This window comes from Terrapene carolina, unplaced genomic scaffold (genome assembly GCF_002925995.2).
Source record: "Terrapene carolina triunguis isolate 2854851 unplaced genomic scaffold, T_m_triunguis-2.0 Scaffold580, whole genome shotgun sequence".
Lineage (NCBI taxonomy): Eukaryota > Metazoa > Chordata > Testudines > Emydidae > Terrapene > Terrapene triunguis.
In genome coordinates this window covers 5713305-5726327 of record NW_020664931.1, presented here as the reverse complement: position 1 = coordinate 5726327, position 13023 = coordinate 5713305, and the positions used below count along the sequence as shown (strand labels likewise).

The window sequence follows — 13023 nt, the reverse complement described above, 5'->3', positions numbered from 1 at the left end:
GGGCCGTTCTATCACAGATGGTTGGGGAGGAGGAACACCCAATTCTATACCTCAGTCAGAAACTCCTTCCAAGGGAACAAAAATATGCAGTGGTGGAGAGAGAATGCCTCGCTGTAAAATGGGCCATGGAAACATTGCGCTACTACCTGCTCGGGCGCAGATTTGTCCTCGTGACCTACCATGCCCCTCTTCAATGGATGCAGCGGAACAAGGAGAAGAACACAAGGGTGACCAGATGGTTCTTATCCCTCCACCCTTTCCAGTTCCATGTGCAGCAGAGAGCAGGGAGCCGTCATGGCAATGCCGATGGCTTGTCATGTGTGCACTGTCTGGCGTCCCAAGCTGCCCAACCCTTTGGCATTGAGCAGGGGGGAGGGATATGTGACAGACCCAGACCAGTGGGGTACAGGAGTCTGGTAGAGGGCAAATATACTGGTCACTGGATGAGTAGTTTTCTGTTCCCTGAGTGACCAGAACAGGGGCTGCATTAGAGTAATCAGGAACCTGCTAGAATCAATTAAGGCAGGCTAATTAGGGCACCTGGGTTTTAAAAAGGAGCTCACTTCAGTTTGTGGTGCGAATGTGAGGAGCTGGGAGCAAGAAGCGCAAGGAGCTGAGAGTGAGAGGGTGTGCTGCTGGAGGACTGAGGAGCACAAGCGTTATCAGACACCAGGAGGAAGGTCCTGTGGTGAGAATAAGGAAGGTGTTTGGAGGAGGCCATGGGGAAGTAGCCCAGGGAGTTGTAGCTGTCATGCAGCTGTCACAGGAGGCACTATAGACAGCTGCAGTCCACAGGGCCCTGGGCTGGAACCCAGAGTAGAGGGCGGGCCCAGGTTCCCCCCAAACCTCCCAATTGACCTGGACTGTGGGTTCTTCCAGAGGGGAAGGTCTCTGGGCTGTTCCCCAACCCACATGGTGAATCTCTGAGGCAAGAAAATCCGCCAATAAGCGCAAGACCCACCAAGATAGAGGAGGAACTTTGTCACACATGTTAGAACTTCCCAGCAATGTGTAGAAACTGAGAAATACACATACACACGTTGAACTAAATCAAAGAAGGCGGTTGCCTCCAAGCAACACTTTGCAGCATCATTAACAACCAAATTCAATGAATGTGCACTGCAAGGAACGAAAAAGGCTCGTGGATTAATATCCAAAATTCTTCGCTGGACACCATTTTCTTTCCCTTTCATATTGCTCCCATTGTCATTGCCTTGACTACGCAAGTTTTCTATAGGCAGTGACATCTCTTCTAACTGGTGAAGAATAGTTCCTGTCATACCAGCTCCAGTTGTCTCCGTAAGAGACACAAATCCCAAGAAGTGTTCCTTTATGCATACTGATTCAGTCTCATTCTCGGTCTCTGAAGTAGGCCTATCCACAAACCAAATGATCATGGCCATTTGTTCAACGTGGCCTGCATCTGGTGTACAATCTAGAATGATCGAAAAGTATTTTGCAGCACGAGCAGATGCTAGGATTTTTTGTTTGATGGAATTGGATAGAAGCTGAATAAGCTCATTCTCTATGTCCTTCCCTAGGTAATGTACATGCATCTCCTGGTCCTTAATCCTGAGAATATGCTCATCCATAAGTGGGTCAAACAAAGCTAGATATTCGACAAATTTGAGGAAGTTCCCATTACCAGAAGTGTGCAGTTTTTCATGTGTTCCCCGAAAGGCCAGGTTTTGCACACCAAGAACTCTGACCAAAGCAATCAGACGTTTTAGTATTTGCTGCCAATACTTTTCTTCTTGCTTAATCAAGTGCAAATGTTCTTCATCAATTGTTCTCTTGTATTTCAATCGCAGTTCAAGTTCCTTCCATGTTTGAACATTCGTCAAATGTTCACTGCTTTTCTCGTGCCGTGAAAGAATTGCAGACATGTTTTTCCAATCCCTTGAGCCTTTTTCAGAAAGAGATGATATGCCAATAGTACTACTGCCAAACAACTTGCAGCAGAAGCAAAAGACAGAATCACTTGATGTGGAATACTGCAGCCACTGACAGTGCATTTCTTCTCTATTAACAAGTCTACGTTTGTAATGAATTGTTGAGAATTTTCTTTGCTTACTATCTTTGGGAAAATCGAACTGCTGAACTTGTTCAGGCCCATGTTCCACCAGCATTTGTTGGACCTGATCATCGCATTTGGCCCAAGTAGCAGGATCACTAAAGCTCAAATTCAAACGAGTGACATTTTCGCTTTCACGGTCTTCCAAGTTTTGATCCTCGCGTGTCTCATTTGATTCATCTTCAATATTCAGATTATGTTCTTCAAACTCTTCTTCAACTTGTGAAACTTCCATCCCCACCTCCATCTCTGCTTAATCCTTTGGCATTGAACTACCTTCATCTCTGGCCAGTGGATGGAGATATTTCAGAAATGAACCTTCTTGCTTTCTTTCTTCTTTTTGCTTATCAGCCTTCCGCTTACCAAATTGTGCCCCAGACAATTTTTTTTATCTGCCACGAGGCTGCATCAACTGAAAACGAAAAAAAATGAAATTTTATTCCTATCAGTTCTTTTTCTTGTTCACTATTAAAAGTAAAGGATAAAGACTACATGTCACTTACTATAATTCACTATTTGAATTTCATCAACTGTTTGACGTAAATATTGATTAAGAGATCAAGATGACTTTCCCTTAAAATTAAGTAATGTTGATTGTAATCAGAAACACACCCTTTTTAGTCATGTATACTTCATTCCTTCATATCAAAATCTGACTGGGAGTGCTGCGGAACCCATTCTGTCCAACCAGCCATGCACCTCCAAATGATTAAAAACATCAAATGGTACAAACTCAATTAGAATGAAAAGTTCCGTTTTCTAACTAAATAGGTCACACACTCTCAAATGGTTGCCAAGTGTTCTCTGTGGTGGTATGCTCATCTGCTCTAAATGCCTACTAACTTCCTGTGAGAATCATCTTTGACTTTGATCCAATGAAAGCAGGATGGAAAAGCCCCCCCCTCCCCCCAAGACCTAAGACATGATGGCTGGATGACATAAACAGACACCTGTCCCTCACAGGCACTACCTCATAACATGCCAATTTTGCTCAGGACAGAACATCATAGAGGAATATTATGCGTTCAGTGGTCTCTACACTGGCCAAGCAACAGCATGACAACTAACCTAACCAGTCCATCCAACTTTTTTGACTGCTTCTTGGGCACTGGTGAGGGGTAGCGGTGCCAGACTGAGTCCGGTGACAGGGGTGCTCTACAAGTCTACAAACCGAGGCAAGGTGCTGGGCCTCGAGTCCTGCTGAGACTGCAGTCCTGCGCCAAGTAAAGCACAGCCTCCATGAGGAGAGAACTCAAACAAATATCACACTCCTTTTGCGTGATTCCCCCAAGCACTTCTTCAGGCAGCTGCTATGGGGGTCACTCACAGGCTGCTATGGGGGTCACAAGCAGCAGGGCTTAAAACTCAGACAGGGCCACCCAGAGGATTCAGGGGGCCTGGGGCAAAGCAATTTCGGGGGCCCCTTCCATAAAAAAAAGTTGCAATACTATAGTAACATGTATTTTGAAATGTAAAAAATAACTAGTGAAATACATTCAAAAATTAATTTGTAATAATTTGAAAATACACTAAATACATTATTTAAAAACATTAAAAGCTTTAATGGTATGTATACATTTGCAATTACATAATGGGCTGTTGCTGGGTAATGGTGATGGTTGGTACCAATGGCCTGTCGCTGCCTGGGGGTGGTGCTGCTGTTGCCCAGGGCTGGGTGGGGAGCTGGGCTCTGGGTTGGGGGGTGCCCGGCTCACAGGGGCTGGGCTCAGGGATGTGGGGAGATGGGGTCAGGGGGGTGTCTGGCTCAGAGGGGCTGGACTTGGAGCTGGAGGTCAGAGCTGTGGCGGGGATGGGGTCGCGGGGGTTCCAGCTCAGAGGGGCTGGGCTCGGCGCTGGGGGTCAGGGCTGTGGGGGGGATGGGGTCGGGGGGTGCCCAGCTCAGGGGGGCTGGGCTTGGAGCTGAGGGTCAGGGCTGTGTGGGGGATGGGGTCGGGGGGTGCCCAGCCCCTTACCATGCCACTTACCCCCTCTCCCAGGAGCCTCCGACATACTCGTGGGGCAGGGGGAGCCTCCGACATACTCGTGGGGGCCCCTGCGGGGCCCGGGGCAAATTGCCCCACTTGCCCCCCCCGGGCAGCCCTGAACTCAGATACTGGGCATGACAGAGCCTGGAGCAGGGAGAGGGGGGCACTGGGGCAGCTCAGCTCTGCAGGCTGCCATCCTCTCCAGCCGCCCACGCACAAGGGGAGCAGGAGCAGGGACCAGCCAAGGACCAAGGGGGCAGGAGCACAGGCACCTGAGGCCGAGCTGTGTGGGGAAGCGCTTACCTTGCCCAACGCAGGGGCGTCGGGGTCCTCTTTCTTCCGCCGCTCCACCAGACCGCCGCCCGAGGCTCTTTTCTTCTCCGTGCCCCCCAATGTGGCTGACCGTGGAGGCTGAGCCAGGAGGCAGCCGCCCCTTTCCTCCAGAAGCCCTGCTGAGTTGCGCCCATCGCCGTCGCTGGGCTCGTGCCACATGCCGTAAGCAGAGCTGCGGAGCTCTGCCCAGCCGCAGACCTAGGGGAACCCCTGGGCTGCCTGCCGGCGGCTCAAACTCCCTCTCCCTCCCAGCGCAGCAGCCGCTGGAACACTTTAAAAAAAATTGGGGGCACCGCTTTTTGGCGCCCCCAAATCTAGGCACCCTAGGCAACCGCCTAGTTGGCCTAAATGATAGCACCTGCCCTGGCTGGCAGCAATCCTTGGGAGAGATGGTTAGTGCTGGGTCTGCAACACGACTTCCTGGCATATGCCAGGCTGGGTTCTGCAGAGTTAGCACCAAATGAGGCTCGGAGCAACCCCCAGCCTCACCCTTGGCTGGGGCTGCTCAGAGTCCCTGCCGGCGGCACCGCGGCTGGTGAGGGAGTGGGGGAAAAGTCTCCTCCAGCAGCCTGGTCTCCCATCAGAAGTTGTTTCCCTCCCTCTTGTGGAGTCCACCTCCCGTCTGCTTGCCACTGCCCCCTGCCTGCCAGGAACGACTCACTTCTGACTCCCAGACCCTGCTGACCAGCCATGGCTCCTGCCTGGGCCAGGATGGGAATACCCCACGGGGCAGGGAGTTTCAAACTATGGCCTGGGAGAGGATACCCCAGAATCAGCCCCGAGGGCTTTCTCCCTGCTCCTACACTCTGCAGGTCACTCCAACTGGGTTCTGGCTCCCAGCCACTGTGCGATGTGGTTGCTGCCCCCTGCCTGTAGAACGCCTCCCTGATTTCCCCCCGCCCCTCCTCCCAGCACAGCAATACCCCTCAGCTGTGACTTACAGCATTGTGGGTGTTCCAAGCCTCCTGCCCTTCTCTGGCTTCAATTGTCCATCATGTATCCCAGGGGAGGCAGGCGGGCCTGGTTATTTAACAGCATGCAGGGCACCAGCCACCCCTTGTATTTCTGTCCTTCAAGGTGCTCCCCTCCCCCAGTCCCCAAGATTACTGGGATCAGCAGCTGCGGGATGGGTGTTGGGTTCTCAGGGCCTCGCTGCAGGGTCTATCCTCACAGCAATTGCTGCTCCATACTCGAGCCTAGCGAAGGGGAAGGAAACATCATACAGAATCATATTCTGTTGCACCGTCATTACAGGTCAGCTGTATAAAGCAACACACAAGGGCATAACTGCCTTTCATAAGTGAGGGTAGCTACTAAGTCTGGGGGTAGCTGCATGCTCATGACTGCATAGGGATGTTACCCAAGATCTCATGTTCACTCCCCAGACAGACTTGCACAGATCCACACCCACAGTAGACTCCTCTCATCACATTTCCTGACACCCTCCCTATTTACAACCAATGCAGTTAGCTGCTTTTTAAAGAGAAGTGCATGTTGCAAACTCATGTTTTGTTATCCATTTCCTTCTTTGCAAACAAAGATTCAGGTGGAGAGAAATTCAGGAGTAGCTTTTCCTGCAGGTCTAGCTACTTAGATGCTCTGCTCACACAGGCAGGCTGATCGTGGGGCTGGGGATGAGGGGCTCAGAGCTGGGGCAGAGGGTTGGGGTGTGTGTGGGGGGTGAGGGCTCTGGCTGGGGGTGTGGGCTCTGGGGTGGGGCCAGAAATGAGGGACTCAGGGCTCGGGCAGAGGGTTGCAGTGTGTGAGGGGGGTGAGGGCTCAAGGTTGGGGTGCGGGCTCTGGGGTGGGGTCAGGGATGAGGGGCTCAAGTCTGGGGCAGAGGGTTGGGGGCTCCCCAGGGCTACAGCGGGGAAAGAGAACTCCCCCCAGCTCTCTCTCTCCCCACAGCAACACCTGGGCTGGGGGGGAGAGGCACCTGTCCCCCAGCTGTGGCAGGTCTGGGTCTGGCCTGGGTCGGGGCACCTGTCCACTGGCTGCAGCAGGTCGGGGCTTGGGGAGTGGCATCTCTCCCTGCTGCGGCGCTTAATAGGCTGCTGTGTAGCCGCAGAGCTTAGAGGGAACTTAGGCTGTCACCCCACTGCAGTTCAGGAAGTCTGTTGTTGCAAATCCATCTAATACATGCTGCATGTTGTCAAGAATCACAGCCCTGCGTAGCAGGCGACGATTAATTGCCATGCACACTTTCATGACAATGGACCCCACTGTAGATTTTCAAATTCCAAAATAATTGCCCACTGACCAGGAACTATCTGGCACTGTGAGCTTCCACGGTACAATTGCCACTCACTTTCTCAACCATCAACACAGCTCTCATTCTGGTTCCATGCACTGGAAGGCTGGGGTAAGCTGGGCACACAGATCTAGGAATACGGCCTATTGGATCTGAAAGTTCTGCAGCCACTGCTCATCATCCCAGACCTATATTAACGTGATCCCACAGGTCAGTGCTTTGTTTCTTGGGCCAGAAGTGATGTTCCACTGTTTGCAGCTGCTTTGCAACCACCACCACCAACCTTGAATTCATTTTCACTATGTCCTTCAGAAATCTGTCCTCAAAGAAACAGTCATGCCTCCCAATGTTGCAGTTCTTCCTTTGTCCCGTGTTTGCAGCATTCTTGAAAATAATGCAGCGCTCTGGGGCTCCATACTTCCGTCATAGATGGTAGACGATGAAAAGTGCCACATGGGCTTGTGGGATTTTTAAAAAAACATGCAAAAATTAGGGGACAGAGATGGCATTATGGGATGGAGAAAGTTGCATGACAGAACTTGACCCCTTGTTCTCAGTCACACCTGCATGACTCGTTTGGGCTTCACCATGAATTGCAAAAATTTCCAAAAGACATTGTTCTAGATGGTGGTGAGTAGTACACAGATACTTACTGATGGTGCACCACACTCTGCATCAATACACACACACCTGGTGAGTACATGTAGCGCCAACACAAGCAGTCAAGTATGCGCACACACGAGCGATGTACTGACTGCAGTGGCTTTATGCTGATGTAACTTGTGTTGACCAAAGTTTGTATTGTAGACATGACCCCAGAGAGTGCAGCTCTAGGATGAGTATTGATAGGCATTTATAAAGGATACAGTTATACTGGGTAAACTACTAAGCAAAAGCACACAACTGATGCAAAAATGATTAAGAGTTAACAAGAGGAAGGGGTGGAGACCAGGAAAGGGCATGAGCAAATGTGAGGCGAAGCACTGTAGTACTGGAAGTCAGACAAGGTCTCAGATTCTAAACAGGGAAATTATACCAGTAGAAGGTAGGGTGAATTTAAATGGCTAGAGTTATACATTGGTAAAACTTCCCCTATGGACACTTACTCCAGTTGGAATGCCTTTTTTCAGTCGAGCTTGTTTCGCTTTAGAAGGGGGCTAAACTAACCCCTCCCAAAAATGAAACCAAACCATTCTTTAAACCAGAGTAAGGCCAGGTCTAGACTAGAAACTTCTGGGAATACTGGCAGTTATGGATGTGATTTAGGATATTTCTATACCAGCAAAAGCCCTAGAGTAGATATTTATACCAAAAACAAAGTGTTGCAAGTAGCAGGGAAGTTTGCTGTCTGCCTTGTCCCTCTAATTTGAATAAATTCTTACAGCAGAGTTGCTCCGTGGGAACTGGGTATTTGTTTTTGCTAAGGTCTAGAAAGAGAGAATTTCGTTAATGCTGTTTGTACACCAGTTTGTGAACAGAAGTGGTCACAGCATAAATAAAACTAGTGTCACTAAAGGCTGGTCTACACTACACAGGTTGACATAAACTGCCTTACGCCAACCTAATTATGTCAATGTTTACACTACAGCCTTCTTCCCGCCTATGTAAGTGCCCTACTACACAGACATAACTCCACCTCCACAAGACACTGCCTCCCTTACATGGGCTGTTGGCTCTTGTCAATTTAACAGCAGGAGCCGGGCAGTCGGACCCTGTTCCTGGGGGGCCAGAAACTCCAGGTGGCTTCCCTCAGCTCCCAGCGGGGAATGGGGAGGAGAGAAGCCCCAGGTGGCTTCCCTCAGCTCCCAGCGGGAAATTGGGGGTGGGGGAGAGAAGAGAGGAGAAGGGCAGCTGGGCTCCAGCTCTCAGCTCCCCACATTGCCCTTCTTAGGTCAGTGGAAGCGCTCTTGGTGAGGACGCGCACCAGCAACCCAACGAGGGTAGTGTAGACATGCACCACTGCAGTAATTACTTATATTAGGTCAACTTACATTTCTAGCATAGACATACCCTAAAATAAGGCTGTGATTAGCGCTGTTTGCTGTGCAAGGGTGTCTACAATTCCATCCTCGCAATCCTTTGGTGCACAGACCTGAAATATGTAATGCCACCAGTAGTGATGGCAAACACAAAAAGGGAGTTGATTGATTGAGTGGGGCAATGGCTTCACCCCTTCCACGCCAGTCCTCAGACTAAAGCACTTATTGACCTGGGAAGTGCACACTGCACTTTTTCAAAGAGCATAGCAGTGTCCACTGCACTATGTGCTACCCCAGCATTCCTTTTTTTTTTTTTGCTTCAGACACAGATGCCACTGGTGCAGAGTCTCTCAGCCCCCTTAACAATGGTGAAGAATTAACTGCCATAATAAAACCTTTATTGTTGAATCTCTATCACACAGGACAATAATCCAGAGTATTATTTAACTAAAGTATTAAACCTTAAAACAAAAGCTGCTTTATATTTTCTTCTCAACTCTGTCTCTCTTAGGAAAGACAGTGAAAGTTGTGTGGAACAAATGTGCAAAATATTCTCAGAATAAAAGAATAACTTGAGATAAAAAGACTTTTGGAAGTTTACAGCAGCAATATACATCAACAAACTTCACCTCCCTTAAATAGCTATAAAATAACGCAACTTATTTTCATTAAGAAAAGCAAACATAACTCATGTATTCTTATGTCTATCTTTAGTGCAAAATGTTTAACAAGCTTACCTAACTGACCCAAATGCAGGTTTGGTTTGTATTATGATTTTTAAAAACAAACAGTAATGAGAAACAAAGCACAAAGGCTTTTTCTTAATAAACTTTAATATTTCTTGAAGACCAGTTTATCTGGATAAAAAACACAAATTACAAGAGTGCACTACTGAAAATGCTACATGAAGAAGCACAGCAGTGCTGGCAATATGTGAGTGGTAAGACTGTTTGGAATTGTTTACCAAAGACTACGTCCAGGATCAGATCTTGGTGGAACTCAAAGCGTTACCAGTAAATTTCATCTTTTTGAAAAATATTTATCTTACAGAAAGTACACCACTATAAATATTCAAATGTAAAACATTTGCATGTCAAAAATATTTGGGATGTGAATACTCAATTTAACTTTAAATTAACATGAACAGTGAAAATGTTTTGGCCATTTTTCCATTACTTCATTTTACTGGACATTATCTAAGAATCACTCTGAAGTGCTCACACATTATAGTTCAAAATGACTAGAATAAGGTAATGTAAAATACCAATTGTTGGCCTCTTGGTAGCAATAGCCCAATCCTCCTACTGCTTAACACAGATGCATTTGGCATGTGTCCACTGTCAAGGAATCTAGGCTCCTAATACCAAGATATTAATTCGGTTTAAAAAAATCCTGGACCAATACAGCTCTCAAACTTCACTGTCAAATCAGAGGCAGAGATGCAGTATCTTATATATCCCACGTATTATATTTTATATACATATAATTAAGTATGCAATGCTCAGGGAGAATGCTGAGTAGTAATTTAAGCATGTTCCTTTAAGTTTTCTGATTACCACAATAAATCTCCATACATTTTTTTCCTCATGCAGTCCAGAAACGGATAACTGCATCTAAGCACATGATTTAACTCTACTTAAAGCTTTGTATTACTGTTCTGTATTTTTCTTTAAAAGACATCTACGTAAAAAATCATTATCACCACTGAAAAAAATTCTATCTAAATATAAAAATATCAGAAATCGTTGAACTTGATTTTGGTGGCTCTTGTTTGGCTGTATCCTTGCAAAGAAATTAGTTCATTTTTCTTTAACTCTGTTTAATACTATGTGGATTTCTTTTACCACAGGTAACATTCTGTACATGTTCACTGAAAGTTTCTAGTGTTACTCCCATACAAATGACAAGGTAAAGATTTATTTTATTTTTATGTGATCTAATGTGAAGTTTATAGTATAATTTGCAGCTTTGGTTGTAAGAAAAAAACAGGTTTTCCAAGGTCTTCAGTGAAAGAGCATTTCACAGCATGTTTCTTACACTATGGTCCTGTGCAAGCACGTCAGCTAAGCTTCTCCTGAGTAAATATAACATCAGAGAAATTTACTGTAATCATTTAAAATGCAGAGCTGTAGAGATGTCAGGGAAATATTGGTTGAGAATTAGAACTGTAGTCTTATTACATACCCTGCAATTGGCAGGTTTAAGTGCTCCCACCATTTAGCGCTACTGAATTTTGATTTAGTGCTTAGAATCATGAAATCCTGATTTCCAGTGCTAAAGAATTAATGTCGCTGAGCCCCTACAAGTACTGTCTAAATAAGGAAATATTTTTCTTGACCTACCAGTAACTGTACAATATTACAAACCCAGACACATGAAAAAAATAATCAGGCAATAGAAAATGTACAACAGCTTTGGTGTTATACAAAACAATAAAAAAGACTGACAGTAAGGTACATAGTTCATTGTGTTCTTACCACAGCCACTTACTTCACTGCTGACTGGAAGGGTGGTTATTTCCTTTTTATATTCCCAGTGGGGCCTTCCAGCCCAAGAAAATCATATTAATATTACTGTAATAAGACTGTCATGAACACCATAAAATATGCTCAAATTTTTATAAAAATGACTTGCCTCTTTGCACCATTGCTTTGTGGCACATTGTTTGTCAACAGAACAGCAGTCCAAAATAAAGTGACAACTAGATTTAATAAATTAATATACTTTTTTAAAGATGTACAATGCACATTCTTTTTAATCCAACGTTTTAGGTATCAGGATACTTCTATTTACACATTTACAGACCTCAGACAGCACTGATAACATCAGAATATGCAGGTAAAGGAGCAGAACCTTAACTGCTATCTGAATGCTACGAAGAGAAGCAAAAAATAAAAACACTGCTGAGAAGATCATTGGGAAGGATATCCAAAGATTGAAGAAAAGTCTGTGAAAAAGGACATGTAAAGGCAAAGAAAAGGTTGAGGTGTTTAATGTGACCATTCTATTCTTGTGAAGACTGAGGTGGCGGTGTTGATGTGCTTTGTTTACCAGATTTTCGCTCATAATTCACAAGTCGTTGCCCAACAAGGTACCTGGGATTTTAAAGACAAACAGTAATTATTCAACAAAATGGTAAAATGTCATGAATGCACTTTTCTCACCCCTCTACTGTCCACAGTGTATTGAAAGCACTACTACTAATGTAATCTCCCCCTGTCATTCCAACCAAGTTTGTTACTCCATGCTTGAACCTCCTCACTGGCTTCCTTCCATCCTTTTACTTAAAATCAGGTTCTTAGTTTGCACCTTCTTGGCAGGGCAGGATTAAACACAGGCATTACTGGTCTGTGTCTAGGGACCTAAGTCCTGATTACCTCAGAATCTCAGCTTTTATTTTAAAGAAATATTTCTACCCTTTGTAGTTGGGTTACATTTTCAAATTCTTCTTCACAACAGCCGCCTGAGGGCAGGTCTACACTTAAAACACTGCATCAGTAGGGATGCAGCTGCGCCACTGTAGTGCTTCAGTGACAATGCTACACAGATGAGAGAGCTTCTACCATCAGCATAGTTAATCCACCTCCTTGAGAGGCGGTAGTTTGTTGACCCTGGCACAATGTAATTTCCTTCTACCACTGCCCCCTTGCCAAATCGCTCCTTACATTCTTCTTAATCCTGTCACATTACTGCTTTTTGCCTTTTGCACTCAGTTTCATGCCTTTTTTTAATGTTAATCCCCATGATCAGAAGCCCCCCTCTTTCTACTAATTCTTCCTGAGAACCCACTTCCTTCAGGAACCAATCTATCATTCTCTTCCTCAGTCTTTTCTCATGTTCCTTTTTCCAAACTGTCATCTTTTGTCATGTGCACTTATTTTACAACTTCACATAAACAGCATAAGCCACATTCCCTGTTGAAGTTCTGTGCTATATCAATGATTTAATTCAACAAGGTTAAGTTTAAAGAACTAACTTTGCACTATCTTACATGCATATGCTTTATTTGTAAATTACTTCAAAATCTGATTGTGTAAGTTCCCCTTTTCTACAAGTACATGATTTGTTGTAAAATAAGGTTACTTACAGAGAGGAAATGTGTACTGCTCTTCAGTCAAGTACAGAACAGTAGCTAAATTTTTAATAAAGCGGAGGAGTATCAAATTGAAAACCTTTTAGGGCAAAACAGTCTGCTTATTCACAGTACAAATGCAGCACAGGCTGTACTTTCCCAAGCTGTGCTACCACTGTGCCTCACCGCAGTGCTGCAAGGGCCACATCTAGTGGTGAGATGTTTGCTCACTCATTTCACTTATCCAGTCTTTGGCTTCTCTAGTGATGTCAATAAGAGAGCCATTCAGGTTTAGTTTTGTAAAGCACATACATCTACTAGGGAACACC

The 13023-nt window shown here is 45.7% G+C and overlaps 1 protein-coding gene across 2 annotated transcripts in view; it reads right to left on the bottom strand.

Moving 5' to 3' along the window:
- Positions 1 to 9022: 9022 nt before the first annotated feature.
- Positions 9023 to 13023, bottom strand: part of MARCHF6 (membrane associated ring-CH-type finger 6) — a 119359-nt gene continuing 115358 nt past the window's right edge. For both annotated transcript variants that reach the window (XM_024206374.3, XM_026659121.2), the window contains exon 26: positions 9023 to 11717. In XM_024206374.3, the coding sequence (XP_024062142.2) occupies positions 11627 to 11717 (91 nt within the window). In that variant the 3' untranslated portion in view covers positions 9023 to 11626. The remainder of the gene's footprint in view (positions 11718 to 13023) is intronic.